Source organism: Emydura macquarii, unplaced genomic scaffold, assembly GCF_026122565.2.
Source record: "Emydura macquarii macquarii isolate MOO-44397 ecotype Brisbane River unplaced genomic scaffold, CSIRO-AGI_Emac_v2 contig_2768, whole genome shotgun sequence".
NCBI classification, from domain to species: Eukaryota; Metazoa; Chordata; order Testudines; family Chelidae; genus Emydura; species Emydura macquarii.
The window spans coordinates 8,867,808-8,889,971 of record NW_027132905.1 but is presented as its reverse complement, the minus strand read 5'-3'; the positions used below and the strand labels follow the sequence as shown (position 1 = coordinate 8,889,971).

The 22,164-nt window shown below is 40.8% G+C and overlaps 1 protein-coding gene across 3 annotated transcripts in view; it reads left to right on the top strand.

Moving 5' to 3' along the window:
• The first annotated feature begins 445 nt into the window (after nt 1-445).
• Nucleotides 446-22,164, top strand: part of DDX46 (DEAD-box helicase 46) — a 36,198-nt gene continuing 14,479 nt past the window's right edge. For 2 of the 3 annotated variants that reach the window (XM_067566342.1, XM_067566340.1), the window contains exons 1-12: nt 447-598; nt 8,158-8,346; nt 8,772-8,906; nt 12,238-12,334; nt 13,348-13,513; nt 14,443-14,594; nt 14,922-15,035; nt 17,155-17,320; nt 17,826-17,946; nt 18,318-18,493; nt 19,160-19,281; nt 20,213-20,291. In XM_067566342.1, coding sequence (XP_067422443.1) covers nt 582-598; nt 8,158-8,346; nt 8,772-8,906; nt 12,238-12,334; nt 13,348-13,513; nt 14,443-14,594; nt 14,922-15,035; nt 17,155-17,320; nt 17,826-17,946; nt 18,318-18,493; nt 19,160-19,281; nt 20,213-20,291 — 1,534 coding nt within the window. In that variant the 5' untranslated portion in view covers nt 447-581. Of the gene's footprint in view, nt 599-8,157; nt 8,347-8,771; nt 8,907-12,237; nt 12,335-13,347; nt 13,514-14,442; nt 14,595-14,921; nt 15,036-17,154; nt 17,321-17,825; nt 17,947-18,317; nt 18,494-19,159; nt 19,282-20,212; nt 20,292-22,164 lie in introns of all 3 variants that reach the window. The other variant, XM_067566341.1, reaches the window with a different exon arrangement.

Below are 22,164 nucleotides of genomic sequence, written 5' to 3'. Positions count from 1 at the left end.
TAGAGCAGCGACTCCCCTTTTAACCCGGGCCGGCTAGGAGCAGCTCTGGTTGAGAAGGTGGCCGGTCACTGGGTGTGTGCAGGCCATTGCTAGCAAGGAGAAACTTGCCCAAAGAGGCTAGTGGAGACCAGACCAGAGTCCCTTTGGAGCTGCTGCTCCAAACCCCAGCCCGGCAGCCTCCATGATGGACTGTCCTGGATGGCCTGGGGCTGAGCTGAGGTTTGATCTCTAGGGCAGGGATGCTAATGAGTGCAGCACGGTGTGACAGAAGGAGCTCTCCGGTGCCTTTCCCCTGGAGGGCGGGGCGCGGCGCTCCCCTCCCTGCACTGCTTCCGCCCCAGCTCAAGCAGGAGCCGTCAGCGGCGGTCAGGGGCTGCACTGCCTACCTCCGGCCGCCGGGCTGCGCTGTATCCCCGGGACTAGTGGGTGAGGCAGGAGGCACTGTCTGCTTCCCGCGCCGCTCTCCTTTCCTTGGTCACCGCGCTACGGGTTCGTAATGGCGGCAGCTGCGTAGCCGTTCCCGGATCCAGCTGAATCCCAGAGCGAGGCCGTCGCGCCTGCCTCGCGCGCCCGGGCCAGCCATGGGCCGAGAGTCCAGGTGAGGAGACGGGAGCGACTCTGCCGCTGTCCGAGCTGGGCGGCCCCAGCCCGGCCGCGGGAACAAAGGGCCGCGGCGGGACGGGGCTGAGGGGGAGGCTCGCCTGGGAGCGGGCTCCGGGTGCGATTGAACCCCAGCCTCCGCTGACTCCGTCCCAGGGCCGGCGGGAGGAGCCGGCCGTCGCCGAGGCTGTTGGGGGAGCGTCCCCCTCGCACGGGGTGTTGTCCCGCATGCGGCCTGCGGGGAGCCCGCGGCTCTGAGGCCCGAGTGGCGGCGTCACCTCAGCCCGCGACAGGGTGGGGAAGGGAGCGCTGCGCTGCGCTGCGCGTGGCCCTGGCCTTGTCGCACCGCGGTTGTTGGTGGCTCCGCGCGGCCAGGCCATGCGCCGGCTCCCCGGCGCGGCTCCGATCGGCGCGGCTCCAAACGTGTCTAATGCTGCTGGCGGCCTGCTCGGCCGTTCCCCATCGGTCCCAATCGTTCTCCCACCGTTAATCACCCCCCTCCCTCACGACACCGCTCCCAGACAGCGGTGGGGATGCGTTGGCTTCAAGTCCTAAGGGCAAACGAAGGGGTAGAAAGAGACGGTTCCCGTTTCTGGTCCTGCCTCCAGCCCAGCCCAGCAGACCAGATAACACGCTTAGGAGTCCTACCTATGCATGTGTTATATTAAACGGTTTGTGCTGGTTTTTAAGGTCCAGGAAGTGCATCATCTCTTCGAACGGACAGACAGGGTAGCGGAGGTGACGTAGCTGGCGAAAGTCAGCCCTGTGGGGGTATAGCATTGATGTTGGGACTGGGTATATCAAGACAAAAACGACTTGTGTGGGGTGTCTGCTAGGATTTTGCACAAAGGTAGCTATCTTGATGTCATGAATACATCTTTTTTTTTTTTTTTTTTTTTTTTTTTTGCAATGAAGACAAACCCACACTCTGTAGACTCCAGTGAAGCTATCAGAGAAGGGTCAGAATGACAAGCATGTCAAAACGGACCTAATTCAAGCCATACCCATGAATGATACTGGGAAATTATATCGCTGAGCTGAGCAGTGCATGCAGAGAGTGGACCTCACTGGATGCTTTTGGACTCTTTTCTTTGTCCTTTTCTCACTAGATTAGTTGTGTTTCATAGAATATTAGGAAAGGACTGCGAGAGGTCATCTAGTCCAACCCCCTGCTCAAAGCAAGACCCACCCAAGCTAAATCATCCCAGCCAAGGCTTTGTCACACTAGGCCTTAAAAACCTCTAAGGATAGAGATTCCACCATCTCCCTAGCACCATTCCAGTGCTTCATCCCTCTAATGAAAAGGTTTTTCCTAATATCCAACCTAGACCACCCCCACTGCAACTTGAGACCATTGCTCGTTTTTCTGTCACCCACCACCACCGACAACAGCCTAGCTCCATCATCCCTGAAACCCCCCTTCAGATAGTTGAAAACTGCTCTCAAATCCTCCCTCACTCTTCTCTTCTGCAGACTAAACAAGCCTAGTTCCCTCAGCCTCTCATAAGTCATGTGCTCTAGCTCCCTAATCATTTTCATTGCTCTCTGCTGGACTCTCTCCAATTTGTCCACATCCTTTCTACTGGAGGGCCCAAAACTGGACACAGTACTCCAAAGGTGGCCTCAGCCATGCTGAATAGAGGGGAATAATCACTACTAGGAAATGATCACTAGGGAATGATCCTACTATTGCAGCCTTCTTGGCAATAAGGGCACACTGTTAACTCATATCCAGCTTCTTGTCCACTGTAGCCTCCAGGTCCTTTTCTGCAGAACTGCTGCCTAGCCAGTCGGTCTCCAGTCTGTTGCACTGCATGGGATTCTTCTGTCCTAGGTGCAGGACTCCGCACTTGTCCTTGTTGAACCTGAGAAGATTTCTTTTGGACCAATCTTTCAATTGGTCTAGGTCACTCAGTATCCTATCCCTATCTTCCAGCGTATCTACCACTCCGTCTAGCTTAGTGTCATCTGCAAACTTGCTGAGGGTGCAATCCGCCCTATCCCTTCAGATCGTTAATGAATGCGTTGAACAAAACCGGTCCCAGCGCCGACCCCTGAGGCACTCCGCTTGTTACTGCTGCCAACTAGACACTGAACCATTGATCACTATCCGTTGAGCCTGATGATCTAGCCAGCTTTTTATCTACCTTATAGTCCATACTCATACTACTCATACTACTTTCACTTGCTGGCAAGAATACTGTGCTAAAATCAAGATACATCACATCCACTGCTTTCTCCACATCCACCGAGCCAGTTATCTCATCATCGAAGGCAACAAGGTTGGTCAGGAATGGCTTGTTCTCATAGCTTCCTCCAGAACAATGTGCCTCCCTTTGCTTCTTCTACCATAGTTTGTTGGGCTCTGATCTAGCCAATTTCTTTAAATAATAATACTTAGTGTTTTACATCTTCAAAGTGCTGTTCAAAGAGTAATTGTCACAACACTTTTGTGAGATAGATTGACAGTGGTGGCTATCCCTCAATTAGAGGATGATGCCTGCCAGGGGGGAAAGTCATTGATGAGACTTAAAATGGCTGAGGAGTCCAATCTGTGCTCTACATATTTTTCCATGTATGTGACAGGTGATTTCTTGTGAGATAGTTAGTTAGATATTACTCTTTTGCAGGTGCTGAAACTGAGGTTCTCAAGGGGACACAGCAAATCCATTGGATTAAATCCTAAAGCCATATCTATACTAGGAGTGCTATAGTGGTATACTGTACCAGCAGAGTGTTTTGCCAGTATAGTATACTTAGATTGGTAAAGTGTTGTTACAAATATGAGTTTTCATGCTTGTTGTTATACCTCTCCCTCCTCCCCCCTGCCCCAAAGCAAAACCAGTAAAAGCACAGATTTGCCAGTATAACTGTGTCTACACTAAAGACTTTTGTTGACACAGCTGTGTTGGTCAGGGATAATACCTCTGTGCTGACAGAAGCCTGTAGTGTCGTCATAGTCTAGGTTTCATGTCTTCTTGGCTTGGTTTACTCTTGAAAGTTTTATTGGAGTAGCTACTTCGGTCTGGGGTGTGAAAAAACCATGCCCCTGACCGACATAGTAATGCCAACATAACCCCCGCTGTAGATGCAGCTATGTTGACAGCAGGGTGGATAAAAATCAGTGATTTTTTTTTTAATTGAAAAAAATTGGATTTTTTAAATTTAAATCAGATTTTTTATTTAAATCGGAGTTTTTTTAAAAATCAGCAATAAAATAGTAAATTTCTCTCTCATTAAAAAAAATAAGTTACAATTAAATCTCATCACAAACATACTAAACCTACACTTAGTCTCATTACAATGAATTAATGGCTCTAGTCTGTCCAGCTTAACTACCAGCTCTTGCTTCTTGAAAATTCTGAGTTTTCAGTTTGTTTCAGTTTCTGTTTCTCAGCAGACTAAGTGCAAAGAAAGACACAGCTGGATAAGATTGTTGTTGTTCTATGCTTATGTGGTGGTGGAGCTGGGCCAAGCAAGGCAGAGGAGTTAGTTAAAACACGGTCTTAAAGACACAGAGAATATTGTCGTTTGATATTATTCACTCAATGCTGCAAACGTGGCAAAGATGAGAAGATATTTAGAAGAAGAAATGGAAGGCTGCTCCTTAATAACATATGGCTGCATTGTCTGTTTAATGCATCTTTTAGTCAAAGACTTAAGTAGATCTCCAGGAATAAAAGAAAATGTTGTTGAAGTCGCAAAATACTTCCACAACAACCATTCTGCTTCAGCTTCACTGAAGAGAGCAAGAAGATCCAAACTAATTCTCCCTCAAGATGTTCGATGGAGTTCTGTGATTGATTGTTTTGAACAATTTATTAAGAACTGGCCTGTTCTCATAACACTCTGTGAAGAAAACCGTGATCAAACAGATAGAAGTATCTCATCCAAAGTATCTAACATTGGATTAAAGAGGAATGTAGAGGATATGCTCAGTATACTGAAGCCTATAGCCATAGCCTTAAACCAACTTCAGAATAATTGTTGCTGCATTGCTGATACTGTCGAAATTTGGAAGGCACTTCAAGAGATATTGGAGAAAGAAACACCTCACCAGAAAGTTTAAACTGCAGGCAGTAAAGAAGTGAATGGATCAAGCATTAAGTCCACCTCATTTTCTTGTGAACATTCTCGACTCCAGATATAAAGGTAGATGCCTAACTTCTGAAGAAGATGCTGCTGCCATGGCATGGGCATCTCAAAATCATTCCTCAGTTACGCCAGTCATAATACATTTCAGGGCTGGAGCGGAACCATTTAAACAGTACATGTTTACTGATGATGTTTGGAACAAAGTCACTCCCCTGAATTGGTGGAAATCATTAGCCGGGCACCTTGAAACAGAGTTCCTTCAGTTGCTAAGCCAACTTTTCACAGCAGTAGCTTCCTCTGCAGGCACAAAGGGAATATTTTCATCATTTGGTATTATTCACTCAAAGCTAAGAAATCGACCGGGAGTTGAAAAAGCAGGAAAACTTGTATTTCCATTTCAGTCTATGAATAAAAATGACAGTGGGAATGGGGAAGATGAGAGCTAGTTGTAAAAGTTTTAAGGACAGTGGTACATTTAGTGTTGTGATGACTTGTCTAGAGTTAATAAAATTTGAAAATTAAAAAATAAGAGTTTAAGGACAGCTGTCAGCTGGTTACTCAGGAGACTGCTGCAACTGAAAATGTGAAACATGTATGTAACATTTACGATTTAATTTAATAAAATGTAAGTACTGGTGTGTGTGAGTGAGTGAGTGATTTAGTTCTTACCGTTCCTAATGTGCTGCATCTGCAGCTTGACATAGGTAATGAGTATTATGTACTATTTCCTACATTAATAAAAATCAAGTTATCTAAAAAATTACACAAAGTATACCCTCCTAGATGTTGTAAAATGCTGTACTGAGTTGCAAATTAACATGTTTTAGTGATCAGATATGCACCATTGTTTAAGAAATATGTGACGATGTATCAGTGGGAAACTTGATTTAAATCAATGATTTAAATCGCCTTGATTTAAATCAATCCACCCTGGTTGATGGAAGAATATTGTTGACGCAGCTAATGTCATTTGGGGAGGTGGTGTTTCTCTACTAACAGAAAATCCCCTACAGTTTATGTAGGCTGCGTCAGCACAGCGTAGACATAGCTATACTGGTATAGTCTGCATGGTGGAGACATACCCCTTCCAGTTCCCTGATAGCTGAGTGTTAATCTCTGTGTTCTGAGAAAATTCCAACTCAGATAGTGAGATGCGGTGTGTCTAAATTATCCATGTTGTTTCAATTCTTCGTTTTTTGTTTTGAATTGTTGTCCATTGTAATATGGTGCTTACCAGGGATCCTAGTTTTCCTTAATAAAAACCCAAAATTCTCTGATTAAAAAAACCCCATAAAAATCTGTGTTTTTCCACAATTAAAATGAAAAGCTGAACTTTAGTTTCCCTAGCCACAATATATAAAGGTATCAGTTGAACTCAGTGTTTTATTGATATATTTACAATTTTTAAACTTACAGCCTGAGCCTGTCCCGTTTTCCTGGGTATCCGAATTTTTGATTATCCAATCTGGCCCTGATCCCAATTAGATCAGATAATGGGGGTTCCACTGTATATGTTTTTATTTTTTCACAAAATGTAAAAACTAAAGATTCTCTGTAAAAACACAAATTCTGTGTTTTTCTGTGGAAAATGGATTTCTAGAATCCTTGGCAATTGTCATTGTTATGTTCCACTCAGAGGCATCTGCATTTCTCTGATGGATACAATGATTCCTGTGTCTATTAAATGTGTAGGTTTATAAAGTTTGAGCATTTTTAATCCAAAAATAAAAGATGCTTGTCATGGACACCTCTGCTCATTACAGTTTGTATTCTTTGTTAATAGTACAACAAACCTGAAACTACTCTTTGGCCACATGTGATTTTGTAACAGAAGCACTTACAGGCCCTAGCCAAGATCCAGGACCCACTGCAGATTGCACAAATGTTGGGAGAGAGAGTCTTTTTCCCAAAGAGCTTACAGTCTAAATAGACAGAACTAAGAAAAGGTTGGAGGGCAATACAGAGAGGTGACGAAGTGACTTGCTCAAGGTCATACCACATGTTAGGACCAGCCTCCGGGAAAATGGCACCCTGGGTCACCTTGTATTTTGTCGCCCTTTCTTTGAGTTTGATGATAGCAGCTGGTCCTCGCACCCCACACCTCATGCTGCTGTTAAACTCAAAGAAAGGGCACCATTTTCCCTAAAGCCAGCCCTGCTCCCTTACAGGCCCCACACACTTGGGGGGCAACTCGGCTCCCACCTTACCCACCCCCACATGGACCGTGCACCCAGCAGTGCCTGCGCAGTGAGCAACCGATGAGGCCCAGGCTCTGAGTTCAGCCCCTTTCAATGCTTATAAGGGCATGGGGTGGGGCAGCTGCTGCCTATTGGCTCATATCTGGGGTGGGGTGCCCAGTCTGGGGTAGGGGAGTGGCAGGCCCACAGCATAGCACGGGATGGTGACCCTGTCTGAATTGCCCAGACCCCCTCGTAGGCCATGGAATCCATCCTCCTTCTCTGCATCTACCTGCTGTGTCCCCCCTCCCTCCATGGCCACAGCATTCCCCACCCTTCCTGACCATCATTACATCTTCCTCTGACCTCCTCCCTTCTTCTGGCTTGGGCCATGGAACCATCCCCACACCATCTCCACATCTTCCCTAATCTCCCCACTACAGTGGCATGGAAGCCCCTGCCATCCCTGCAGGCACACCCTGACAAATTAGCAGGAGAACAGCGGGTGCTCGGGGGACCTATGGGCTGGCCCACGGCTCCGCAGCAGTGAGGCCTGCTGCCTGTGCGCCTCCGCCAGGCTGGCAGCTTTGGGTGGCATCACCTGACCCCTGATGGCTTGCCTGCACTCCCAATCCTGCAGTCTAGGCCCACCAGCTTGCAGCACTCACACAGCGCCTCATTGACCACCACACCTTGGGCGGTTGCCCACTTGTAAGGCCAGTCCTTGTGTTAGTAACAGAGCTGGGAATAAAATTCAAGTCTCCTCTCTCCTAGTTCGGTGCCCTTTTCATTAGCCTGCACAGACTCACGCTTGCATGCTATTTTTTTTAATGTAGTTTGATAGTATCTCTTTAAAACTGAGATATAAAATGGGGCTCACTGCCATAGCATTATAAAATACGAGGCATCTTCACATGCAGTTTTAATTTTTTTCCTGCATATAAAAAAATTGATGGATTACTGAAGAGTAAACCCCTCCTCAGATTCTGATGCTATTTTACAAAGAGCTTTTCTCTCATTGTATGACCTCATTAGGCCTCTTTCAATGACATGTAGCAAAGTAATCCAGCCAACTTCAATATTTCAGTAGGTGCATGTGTGTGTACTAATTCAGTAATGCATGACCAGGAAAGTCTTCTGGAATTTTTTATTTTTTTTTAAAGGAGAGAGAGAGACCTGGTCTTTCCTTTTTATGGCTTCTCTTCTAAATGTGATTAAATTACCTTTAAACTGCAAACTGTTCTGTACATCCTGACTCTTTTATTATGAATTTGCAACTGCACAGACATTATCGGAAGCGCTCCGCATCACGTGGACGTTCTGGTAGCCGTTCTAGAAGTCGATCTCCGGCTGACAAAAGAGCAAAACGTGGAGAAGACAGACGTTCTAGAAGTAGAGATCGAGAACGCAGGCGTGAGAGATCACGCAGCAGAGACAAGAGGAGATCTAGGTCACGGGACAGGAAGCGCCTGAGGTATGAGTTGCAAAGTCTCAGAAAATGTTAGTGTTCTTAGACAATAACATTTGACTTGAATCAGAATGTCAGTTGTTCTGGAGGGTGCCTTACGAATATCCGATGTTCCTCTTTGATGATGGTGATGGTGTCTGCATTTTGTAATAGATTTTACATAGGTAAAGTAGTAGGTAGTATACTTAATTTAATTTCAGGCTAGTGACAAGCTGCTGTGACTGGATTTGGTAACCTTGTCCATAGCCTTAATGGCTCTTGGCTTCCTTTCGCAGATTTTTGCTGAAGATTGTTTTTTCCCATGTTAACATACCAATTTATGTTAATGTTTCCCCCAAACCAAAATTTCCTAGTTTTCATATATTCTTATATTGTAAAATAATGGCCATGGTTGCAGAATACTAAATAAGCCAATTCTGCTTCTGTGGCAGACGTTCAAGAAGCAGAGAGAGGGAACGGAGCAGAGAGAGAAGAAGATCACGCAGTCGAGAGAGGAGAAGGTCCAGAAGCAGAAGTAGACGTTCCCGGTCCTCCAGTCCTGGCAAGAACAAGAAAATAGAAAACAGGTACTCTTATTCATAGTTGTTGTTAATATGTTAGCAACTAGACATGGGAAATTTATTAGATGATTATTTGTTTCTCTACAGGCGTTGAATGTAGTTGCCAGATGGATGACTTATCAGATATTAAACTGGTTTGCCAGTGTTTCTGTAAATCTTTTTTTCAGGAATTAAAATATTCATCACAATGTTCTCTGACTTTGTTTGGCATAATAAGGCTTTTTCACAGGAGAACTTTTTTTGTGTGTGCGCACATATGCAAAATCACATTGATTTTCTCACCTGAGTGACTGACTGCAACCCCTTTTTATGCTATATCCCTTGTCATCATCACCCTCTGTGATTGTGAAAATGAAGTCATGCTTTTTTTGCACATCCACAGAATGCCTTAACAGCATTTTAGGCTATTTACGCCTGTCCCTGGATCATCATTTGCCAGATGATTAACTTTCACCACTGCAGAATTTTGCTCAAATTCAAAATGCCCAAGTTGGGGGCTAGATCATACATCAGGTTAATCTTTCAACCCCAGAATCTCGAGTTCACTCTCATTTTTATTCCTGCCATCCCTGTAGGAGAATAAAATAGGCTTTCTAGAAAGCCTGAATAGATTTTTGGTAAAAGGTTTTGTGTATCTACTTTTAGATGTTACAATGATTTCAGTTGAAACAAATTAAGATCAACATGTTTGACTTGCACTTGGATATGTAGCTTTGTTTAATATCCTCCATTATTATAATAATATGAAGAATGCTGCATTTTCTAAATACCTCATATAAATGGTTTTGTCCTTCCATACAACAAGCAATTTTGAGGAAGAATAACCATACTTAAATGTTTTTAAAAATAGAAATCAGGAACAATCATTGAACAAACGTGTTCAATAGTAAACTAAACATACTGAATGGCTTAGTTTGTTTGGCTATTTGCGAAGTAGCCCTGTTAAATACAAGGTGTGTTGTTTTTAAAAACAACTCCCCATATGATTTAAATACTTGCACTTGGTATTAAGGCCTGGAGGCAATAAGCCAGGAGAGCCATGCACAGCTCTGGCTTGTAGAACAAGGAGAATGTGCAGTGAATGGTTTAGACTGCCTAAACCTTATGGTTTGTTCCCATTGCTTAAAAGCACTTTTATAGATGTAAATAGTTCCATATCCCATATTTTATTAATTATTATTTGTATTAGCATAGCACCTAGGAACCCTAGTCATGGACTAGAACCCCATTGTGCACAGATCAAAGAGACAGCCCCTGTTGCAAAGAGCTGACAATCTAAGTGTAAGATGAGACAACTGATGGATACAGGCAGACAGAAGAGTATAAGGAAACAGTACCTTTTATGCTGTTTTACATATTAGAAATTCTCATGTATTTCACTGGAGGAATATTTCTATTTCAGTAACGCAAGAAAAGACCTGAATTACACCTAAATTTAAAATCCAAGTTCAGACTGACCCTTTATCTTAAAAACTTTCCAGTGACCCATAGTTACTTCAGGGTCTAGGATCACTCAGTGATGTTTTGTGTCGCTCCTCTGCAGAATAGGATGTGTTAAAGACGGTCTCTAGCACCACTAACACTCTAGCACTCATGTGATTCTTGCTAATCATGAAAATACTGTGGCTAAATTGCATAATGCCACTTAGAAAATTGAGTGAGGGTGTCATTCATTGTTCTTGTCACAACAAAACTTATTTTAATAATTTTAATATATTAACATCCTCCCACACCTGTATAGGCAGCAAACCTTCTTGTAGCAAGGTGTTTGTCTCCTGCCAAGTTGCCTACTTCATCTGTAAGTATTGCTTTCCAAGATCCTGGGTTGTATTGCTGGCTCTGCCATGAACTTATTGGGTGTCCTCTGCAAAGTCATTTAAACTCTTTGAACTTCTGGTTTTTATTACTATATTACAATTCAGAGGGTTTTATGAGACTTAATTAGTAGTTATAAAGTGCTTTTAATTCTTGGATGACTGTAATCTGACTTTTCACTTACTAAACTCACTTTAGCACCTTGTTTCCCAATGATGCACTGAGTACCTGCCCCCCTCCCACTCCATGAACCATTTAATTTATTTGAAAATGTGTGTGCATCTTTTTATTTATTTTAAAAAAAAAAAAAAAAAAGTAGAGTGACAACAGCGGTTTATAGTAGAGATTTCTTTAATGTTCATGCTAAGAGATAAAGTGCATAGTATAACACTTCAAAGAAATCCATGAAATATGCTTATACGATGTCATCTCTTATCTGTTGAATACTGTCAATGTGTGCTCAGCACTGTACAGAACGTGGAGTAGACAAGGACCCTATGTGTGTGAGTTTACAATCACATAAGTTGTCTAGTAAGTAGACTTAGCAAAGAGGTGCAGAACTTTCTTTAATGTTTTGTTTAAAAATGTGTACAATCTTACTTCAGGTCAAGTGCTTTCTAAATACATATTCAACTGAATTTTCAATTATAATCACAAACAGTCAATGAAGTTATACAGTTTTTTAAAAAAGCAGTGTTTGTAAACTAACATTAATGTAAGTAGGCTGATGACTATCCAGAGGCCTTAATCAAAACATCGCAGAAACTGTATTCTGAGAAGTTGGAATGATGTAACGTCTTGTAAAATAAACGTATGGTTTGCATTAAAATAGTCCGTTGGGTTTTGAAAAAAGCTTAATAAGATTTTTTTTCAGCTAAAAAGTGAATTTTAAATTTATGATCATGTGTTAGCAAACGTTTAGGTTGGATGAATCTATTTTTTATTAGAGGGGTTAGGAATAGTAAAATCTGTAATAAATGTGGTAAATGGGTTTTAGATCAAATCCGAGTTTGCTTGTTACATTTAGGTTATATAGGCAGCCTTTCCTGAGGGGAGGTGTTCTTATGTCTCTCAGCCAGTAGTGGATCCTTTGGGGGTACTCAGACTTCCCGTGCAAGGTGCTTGATCACTTTGGTATTAGAAGTGCAAAAAACAGGAATTTCTGAGTATCTTTATTCCAACAGCTGTTTTCAAGGTGGTATGAAATAAACTGTGGAACCATGAGAGTATCAGTTTTAAGTGTTTCTGGAAATGAAGTTGGCAACTTCCTCCCATAAAGAAATGAGAAGAACAGAACCAGAGCATGTGAATCAATGTGTCCTAATAGATTTTGCATCTCTGGTAGTTGTAGAAAATATGTCCATGAAATGAAGAGATTCTCTGGGAAGTGAATATACTCTGCAAGATATTTAAAAAAATCTGTTAATGGCATTGTTTCTGTCCACACACATATCTTTTCCAAGAAAAGCTGGAACCGTCTGTTCAGATCAGACATGCATAAATTTTTTATCTTATTTTTCAGATCAAGATCTAAAGAAAAGACAGAAGGGGTGGAAGTTTCCAAAGAAAAGAAAAAAGAGAAAGAAGACAAAGAAGAAGAGAAGGATAAAGATGTTAGTGTATGTACACTGACCACTGAGAGAAGCTTGTATCAGTTAAACATTAGGTCTTAAAAATGACAAAGTTCTAAAATAAATTTAGATATGGTTTACTGTGTTTTTAAAAAATCACTTTAGATAATCCCTTTTTTAGGTCTGGACCTCATATTACTTCTATTACAGTGGGTATGTTTCTACCACTTGACAGAAGATACATTCTTCCCTTAATGCAGGACTTCAGAACCTGTAGGTGCAAACCTCAAGTGGATTGTTAGGGATCACTTGTGTCACATCCCAATGATTGCTGGGGCGGGGGAGAAAAATCCCTTGCTCACTGAACCTAACAAAAATTGGGAAGAAAGGGAAAGACGGTTTGCTTCCTCTGTTTTTGTCTCTGCTTCCCCCAGTTCCAAAGCAGCTCTCTAACACACAGACCATGCTCAGCTCCAGGACAGGGGAAGCAGAGCTTCAAGAGTAACCTTCCAATCTGGCAGTAGTCAGCAACAGTGCACCAAACCAACATCCTCACCAAACCCAGTCAACAACATGTGCACTCTCAACCAGCACTCTGACCTAGCACTCATCGACCATAATCCATTCATGGCTTCTTGCTGTGATGCAAATGATTTGGGGAAATAGTGGGTTGTAGGCTGGCTTTTCAGGGTCATACACCAAAAAAAAAGGTTGAGAACCACTGCTGTAGTATACTTTTCCTATGAGGAAGAGGGAAAGTCTGATATGTTTAGGAGTATTTATTGAAAAATGTAGAACCCTAGGACCAAGTTCTGGTGTTGGATGCAAAGGGGATAGTGCATTTCACTTTATGTTATAGTCACTCTGCTCATGCAAGTATTGTAGTTGGCGTCAATTAATCTGATTCACTTTGTAGTAAATTAAACTTGTATTGCAATGTGTTTTATATTGGCCAGTCCTCAGGCAAAATTCCCATAGATTTGAAAGAGAAGTTCGTCTAAAGAAGTGCAGAGTCAGGCCGATAATTAATAACTTTCTAGTTTGGTTGGTTGTTCTTACAGAATTTTGATCAGAACAAACTAGAGGAGGAAATGAGAAAACGAAAAGAGAGAGTGGAGAAATGGAGGGAAGAACAGCGCAAGAAGGCTATGGAAAACATAGGAGAACTGAAAAAAGAAATTGAAGAGATGAAACAAGGGAAAAAATGGAGCTTAGAAGATGATGATGGTATTTCCCTAATTTTTTTATATAAACAACAGATAATTGCTTCATTTTGTAGTGGTAAACACAGCTTTTAATTACTACATTTGATTTTTAAACTTCAATTATTTTTCAATGCACTGTAAAATTATGAAATCTACACTGGTTCATGGTCCTGAACAGCTTAAGACACAAATGAGAGCAACAAACAGTGGTGGTGTGAGGGGTAGGGGAGCAGGGATTAGGGGAAAGAGGTCAAATGATACAGTAATAAGACTGCAGTTAGTCAGGTCAGTTATAGGGACATAATGGTAGTTTATCTATATATATTATCACTCTTTTCTTCTCCCTCTTACTTCATTCCCAATTTAAAAAAAAAAATTCTCACATAGGCTTTGAATGTTGTTGTGGACCCAGTGCCTGTGAACCCATAACTGCTATTTTTACCAACTAAAATCCTAGCAAAATTGCCCATTTGCTGTTGACCTATCTTAATACAGTTAATTCCTGCCTTTCATTCTGTTGTCCTCACACCTCTTGTTGAGAATCTTCATCCTCACATCTCCTCAGGAGATGGTCACTCCTTGCATTAAAAGAACAGGTCCTGCAGGCTGCGGGAGCATGCTGGCTCCTCTGGCATCTCCAGATTTAGTCTTTCTTTCAGAGAAAATCCCATCACCAAAGGGAAGGGAGAGTGCCCATGTGGTGTCAAAGGGGAATAGTAGCCTTTGATTCCACCCCTGGGAAGGCAGTGTACTCCTATCCTCATAGTATTCCTCACCTTTGTTCTGTAAGTTTACAGTATAATGTTCCCTCATTTTTATGTGCTTTGTTAACATTTTTCAGGGTTCTGTACACATACATTATACTAAAACCAGAAAAAAACCCAAAGATTTTGCAATTCATAAGCACACCGTTTTTCTTTTAAACAAAAATATTTTTCTGTCATGTACTAGATGATGAGGAGGAGCCTGCAGAAGGAGAAAAAGAAGAAGATGAGATTGAAGATGAAGAATTAGATCCGTTGGATGCTTATATGGAAGAAGTTAAAGAAGAGGTCAAGAAATTTAATATGAGAAGTGTGAAAGGTGGAGGTGGGAGTGAAAAGGTAAAATATTGTGAAGATTATCTTGTCTTTGTCTTTTTTTAAGTAGTTAGCATTTTAATGTAGGAAAAACGATATTAACACATTTTAAGGGGAAAAATATGCAAACAGACAAGAAAAAGGTTAGACTAAATGTAGTGCTTGCTTACTCTTAACCTCTAATCTCCCCAAATCAGTTTTTTAATATTAACCCTGATGAAATTTCATCTAGGGAAATGGGAGCAAAGCTGCTATACTGTGCTCAAAAGTATACAGAACTAGTACATTCTGCATAGTACATTTCCATGCTCTCTATGGTAGTGTAATGGTTTTCCTTAACTGTTTTATTAGAAATCGGGACCGACTGTAACCAAAGTTGTAACTGTGGTGACAACCAAAAAGGCAGCTGCAGAATCGGAAAAGAAGAAAGGGGAGCTTATGGAGAATGATCAAGATGCAATGGAGGTATTTGAAAGCCTGTTTCTCTTGCAAAAAGAGGTCCCGGTTCAGCAAAGTACTTATGTACACGAGTAGCCCTGTTGGCTTCAGTGGGACTACTCAAAGTTTGGGATTTGCTTATGTACATTGTGGAATCATGGCCACAATAGAGTTGACACTGATACAATTTAAAAAAAACATAGCAGCTTGCACAGTCTTGTGAAAAGGCAACACATTATAAATGAAGACTGAATTAATGCATTAGGTTGTTTAAGTTGATAAAGTGAATTATATTAAGAAGTTATGTGTGGATGTCTCAGCTTGGTACATACACAATTTATACAGAGTATTGAAATTGTGCATTCAGTCATGGTAATTTTGCATGTGAATGACCAGTTGAACATCTAAGTGGTCATTTATGTATGCAGCTACTGAGCCTGCATATTCAGTCACAATAATTGCATGTCCAGTTGTCTATGTTTAATTATCAAAATCTGGGTCTTAATTTTTGGCTTAATTTATAGCTGTAAATTTATCTTCACACTTCTAAAATGCCTTTAATTTGAGGATCTCAAAATGCTTCACAAACATTAATGAGTTAAGACTCTCTGCACCCTCAGGAAGAAGATATTTTCATTTTGTAGACTGGGAAACCGGTGCAAAAAGGTTTGATTTTTGCCCAGTTCCCACAGCAAATGTGGTAAAGACAGGGATACAATGCCTGTCTTCTGACTCCCAGTCATGTGCTTTTAACCATCAGATAACACTTCAGACTCAACTAATAAACTTGTCTTCCACTGCCTGTATGTACCAAATGTGCTTTAATATGATAAGTTGACACAAATCATTAAACAGCTATTATTTCTGAACCTGGGTGGGTTTAACAGAGTTGTAGACCAGAGGTTCCCAAACTTTTTTCCCAGAGGCCCAGTTCACCTGTGCAGCTGCAGTAGGCACATGTCTGTGGTGGAGAGGGCACTGTGGGGCATGCATGGCCCCTCGTCTCAGCAGGGAGAAGGTCCAGTGAGAGGATAAAGGAGCCAGGCAGGTGCCACAACCAGCCTGTCGATACCCTCCACCTCAGCAGCCCACTGAGTGCCTTGAGTTTTTCATCTGGCAGCCCTACTTGGTCACCCACCCAGCACCCTCACAGCTACCTCCTGGGTGGGGACGAGGGAAGGGCTGGGCAGGGGCAGATGCTCAGGCTGGGCCTGGCTGTTGCCTATGACAGTCCTGATTGTGATGTCCAGGCAGAAACAGCAACACTGCCAGCCCCGGTCTCTGGGGTGGGGGTGGGGGGTCCAATACTCCAGGGGGCTCGAGAGCCATGGATCCCAGGGTGAGACGCCTTCATTTGTTCTGCCTCCGGAGGTGAGTCTGATCTCCCCACCAAGAGCGGCTGTGCAAGGGAAGACTAAGTCCAGTCCCTCCCCAGCCCAGCCGGGACTAGCAGCTAGGAGCCCTCGGCTGGGGTGCTCCCAGCAGCATGGGGGAGATGGATTTCACGGGAGGGGCTTGTTTCGTGATCCATGAAACACTTTTCACAGTCGTGAAATTGTTAGGGCCCCACCTATCAGGATAGAAATGCAATGTTAGTACTCTGCAGTGGGGCTTGCCCAGCCTCCCTGCACAATTACTGGGTGCAAGCTTATCAGAGCAAATCTTCCAGTGTCCAAACTGCTCACATAACAATACTCAAGAGAAAAGGGGTATCAAGTGATTAACATATAAGGTGCTGTGGTTTTAGGTCTTACATTTGTTTTAAATCTCTCAGCTCTGCACTGGCAATTGAATAAAGGCTGAATGGGTTCCATTGTATGAGAGTCCTACTTTTTTCCCTTAATCTCTGTTAATTAGTTCTGGATGGCAAGTCCTATCCAGCTTTCATTTAAGATTGGTGAAAACGATGTGGGAGGTGAGGAGTGGTGAGGGGAAGTGGACAAAAGAATGAATGTATGTAAAACTGGGGAGATCCTTGGAGCTTACAGTAATTCTCCCTTTCTTAGATGGTTTTGGTGTGGGGCAGGAAAAAATTAATGTCCCCCATCAATAATGTTCCATTGCTATGTCAGTGAAAAATCAAACCCTTGACATGAGAGGGTGGTTGTCACTGAATATATTGCTTTATAATTATTATCTGTTTCAGTATTCATCAGAAGAAGAGGAAGTTGATCTTCAGACTGCCCTGACAGGCTATCAGACCAAACAGAGGAAGCTGTTGGAACCAGTAGATCATGGAAAGATAGAATATGAGCCTTTCAGGAAAAACTTCTATGTTGAAGTTCCAGAGCTGGCTAAAATGACCCTCGATGGTAATGGCAATTAAAAATATAATTTTGTAGGATTGTTTTAATGGAAGAAAGTGTCTGTCAAACTTTGATGTGCAATGCACCAGTGAGTTCTTTAGGTCTTACACTTTAGACATAAAGCCAAAATTCTGTGGACCATCGAGAGGGGATGTACAGGCTATAATTTTGAGAACCACTGACTTAAAGCAATCCAGTTAATAGTTACAGAGAGGGAAGCATGCAAGGGAATTTTCTTGGAGCAACTTGACAGGCTAGGGGTGGGGAAGGAAGGTTGAATCACCCAAGCAGTGAGTATTACTGATGTACTGTTACTTTCCATTTAGTTGTACTTGTGACCTACTCATTGAAAGTTTACCGCAACCCTTTCTGCGTGCTTAGCATCTCTGTCTGTAGTAAGCTAAAATCTGTTGCATCATGTTCTGAGACAGAACATTTCAAGTAGACTTTGAGTAAGATAGCAGAGAAACATGTAGTTTGATTGTATATTAATCCATATTGTGTTTTTCAGAGGTGAATGTATACAGACTGGAAATGGAGGGAATTATAGTCAAGGGAAAAGGCTGCCCCAAACCAATCAAAACCTGGGTACAGTGTGGTATTTCCATGAAGATTCTCAGTTCCCTCAAGAAGTAAGTGAACAATTTATGAACCAAAATATCAGTTGTTTCCATTGTGTCCTTATGTCGTTAGACTTTGCAGTGTTCAGGTGAGGGTATTTATTATTTGTTTTACATATTCTCATTGTATGGCACCATGTACACCAACCATCTGGATTAAAATGCTCACTCAGGATTGCTCTCCTGGGCAATTATTATAAATTATTCTTTCCCACCAACTACATTACACACATTCCTTCACTATATATTTGTTGTGCTGTATTTTTGCATGGAACTAAAGCTTCTACTCAAATAGAATATGTAAATCTTTCCAGTAGGATTATGTGCAATTGATGAGAAATACTTTTTTTTACTCTGACAGTACTTGTTTTTCTTCCTTTAAGACATGGCTATGAAAAGCCCACTCCCATCCAAACTCAGGCTATACCAGCAATTATGAGTGGACGTGACTTGATTGGCATTGCTAAAACTGGAAGTGGAAAGACCATTGCATTTCTGTTGCCTATGTTCAGACACATCATGGATCAGAGGTCATTAGAAGAAGGAGAAGGTCCAATAGGTACAGATCTTTTGTTTTCAGATATTGATAGATTGAAATTTATACTTTTTATTTTAAAGCTTTGGATACCGTAATTTAAACAACTGTTTATTCTGATTTTCTAGTGAACTGTGCCCTACACATTAGGACCTGACGTACAGAACTCTCAATTTGTTTTGTCCGATATTTCTTTATATGCTTCTATAAGGTTTTCAGAGGGGCCTTCAGTTTTTCTCTTGGCGTTTTGGAGGAACATATATTTCAACACTGTCCGTCAACCCTGAGAGACTTTTTTTCTTGATGTGAGCATTGAAGGTTCTGCCAACACAGCGAGTCACAAAAATGTATTTTGCTGTATGGTTTGTACTTGTGGAACATTTGCATTTCCACTCAACTACACATTTCCTTATACCTTGAAAGGAGGAATTTTCCCTCTCGTTTATCCTACTGTCAGTGTGTTGTTGGAGCTCTGGTCAAGTTTATTTTTAATGCCGGGGCAGCCTCAGCTATTTGCAGATCTCTTGAAATAAGGGTTTTTTTAAGGTACAGACAATAATTTATACAGTAAAGTTGTATTAGTCTAAAAGAATTGATTTAAACTTCAGTGCAAAGGTTCAATTTTTATCATGTAAAGATCAGTATCTCTTAAATTTTTGTGGTTAAGGTTTAATATCTTTTGTTTTTCAGCTGTCATCATGACCCCAACTCGAGAGTTGGCTTTACAGATTACCAAGGAATGTAAGAAGTTCTCGAAGACACTTGGGTTTAGAGTTGTTTGTGTCTATGGTGGAACAGGAATCAGTGAGCAGGTACACTTAAAGCATATTTTATCAGAAATCTCATAACATCCATCAGTTACCAACCTTACTCAGTGGGTGTTTATCATAAATCCAGTATTAGTTCTGAACTCTCATTTTTGCTTTTCTTTATATGTTGGAGATTTGGTAGCAATTAGGTTTCTTTTAAAAGCCTGATTTTTGACTGCCCTTCACCACCAGCAGCACCTTTCCTTTGCACATGCACACAAGCATACATTGTCAGAAGTCAGTCTGTCTGTTTTGAAGTTTCTCATGTATGGGCCCAAGTGTCTGAGAATATTTTTTAAATATAGTTTGGTGGTAATTAAATAAAAGCATTTATGGGATATGATAGTTTGAAATTAGAGCTTCCTGTTTCCAAAAAGTTCTCTAACTTTTTCGATACGGCATATCTCAAAAAAACAAAACTGAGGAACTCTTACTTTGGTTTGTCATTAGTAAGTAATACTTTTTGAGTAACTTCAGCTTTACGAAAATAGTCAATGTTTTTAGCCCATGGAAACGATAGGATTTATAAATTCCATAACCGTATGTAATGGATCTTAATATATGCACAGCTGTAGGCTATAGAGATATCTTAAGGTCCCAAAGTGAATTGTCATAACGTGGATGAATACTAAATTGTGTAGGAGTCATAGCCCTTTTGTGTGCACTGCTCCAGATTGTAGCAATTCCAGGTCTTCACAGTCTTCAGGTCTTCACAGATCATTGTTTTAAAAAGTAGTTTCCAAACACTTAGGAAATTGCCAAACAAAATCTTTAAATAGATAATCAATATTCTACCAATGTTGTTGTAAATTATAGCTAAATATAAATGGTTAATCATGGTGACTGAAAAATTTACATAAATCATTCAATCTCTGATATCTAAAAAACTTCAAATGATTTTTGTTAAGTTTAACTTATTCTATTTTAAAATTAGATTGCTGAACTGAAAAGAGGTGCTGAAATTATTGTTTGCACACCTGGACGTATGATTGACATGTTAGCAGCTAATAATGGTGAGTAGAAATTTTTTTCCTTTAGAGGTATTTTTATATATTTATTTTGTAATTCTAATAAACAAATTCAGGAGATTGTGTGTTTTGATAAATAGTCTTCTGGTATTTATTTGTGTCTCTTGAAGCTGTGATATCCTGTGGCATTTCAGAATGTACGGCAATGAAAATAACTATTCAATTATTAGCTTGATTTTGAAGATAGGCATTGTAACATGCTTGAAGAATTTCTAAGCATATTCGATTTATAACTCTGTACTCAAAATTTCTGGTACTTTGGGTGGTTTAGGGTTTGTCTATATGGCAAGTTACTTTGCAGCAAGCTAGATTGTGAATCTACACCTTACCAGCTTGCTGCACAGTAACATCCCATATTGCACTGCTACAGCTTACCGAAAATCCTGACGTCCGGCTTGGCTTACTATGCTTTCAAGTAGTAATAAATCAAGTCACTCTCACTTTCTATGTGCTATAGTACTATTCACAGGGAGTCATTACTGCTCAGCAAGTTGGTGGACTGTGTATTCACAACCTAAATTGCTGTGAAGTAACTTGCCACGTAGACAAGCCTGTAAATAAAGACTTATTTATGTACTCACTTATTTTGACTTTCCATTGCCTAATAACTGATCTTCAACATTAGCACAACTTAACAGCAGTTCACTTTTCCCTAAAAGAAGCTTAGCTATACAGAAGACTCTGCCTTTATCTGTTGCTAAAAACCAAAATTGTTACCTGAATGAGCTTCTATTTAAAATGTTTAAAAATTAAAACGAGTGTCTTCCTAGATCAAATACCTGAGTAGGTTAAAATGAGATACTGCAGCTTTAAGAGGCTTTGTCTTATTGTGATCATTGCATGCTTGTTAGACAAAATTTGATTATTAAAATATTCCACATCAAACCACTACTAAACTGTTGACATTATTTAACTTCTGTGGAAAAAGTCCCTTCAAGACTTATAGAACTGGGCTTCCGAGACTTAAAACGTCAAAGGTAGGTACATTAATGCTGTTCCCAAGTAATTTTGCAGAGTTATTATTTGGGGATGCAAATATTAACATGTTAAATATGTATATTTTTAAGAAATATTTATTTTGGGCAACTAAGTGTGAATTGAACATCTAAAAAAGTGTTGTGTTATATTTTTTAAAAGAGTAATTTGACGACTTGAGACAGCTATTGTTTAAATTTAAAAGTAGTAGGTTCTCACAGTTTGATAAAGATACCAGTCTGAGTGATGATTGTAGGGAAATGTGAAAATCCTACTTCTAGTTTGAGAACAGTCAACAGGGTATCACTATATTATTGCTTGAAATGGATGTATTCTTGTGTTAACGTCTTTTAAAGATAACATGATTTAATTTACCTTTTTTCACCCCTCTGTGTTCTTATGTTCACTCTTTAAGGGGTGCCTTTTTCAGCTGTTTGGGAAGGCTAGTAACTTTTTATCCATGACCATTTCTAATTGAGCTATGTGTACAAATGTACAACTTTTACTTGCTTTGATTCCATTTGTACCAAAGACTGGGGCTCTTGTTTTTTAACTTGGTGGGTTTAATAGACAGGTTTTAATCCGTATACGTTTGTTAGTAAAATGTTGGTTACACTTTATTATGTGTGCTATTAACAATTAACTACAAATAGTTATGAATATCCTCAAATAATTATTTCTAAATCCAATGAGGCATTGCAGATTATAATATAAAGGGAATTTTGTGAGGCTTCATCCGTTAGAACTGGAACTTTGCCTTCCACACATGCGCTGTAATCTCTAATATGTTTTTTCCTAGGTGGCGCTGTCAGATAATGGCTGATGTGGCTCGTTGCTTCATCTCAGTCTTAGTTTTATGATGTGTTTTGGCGAGGGCTGTTTT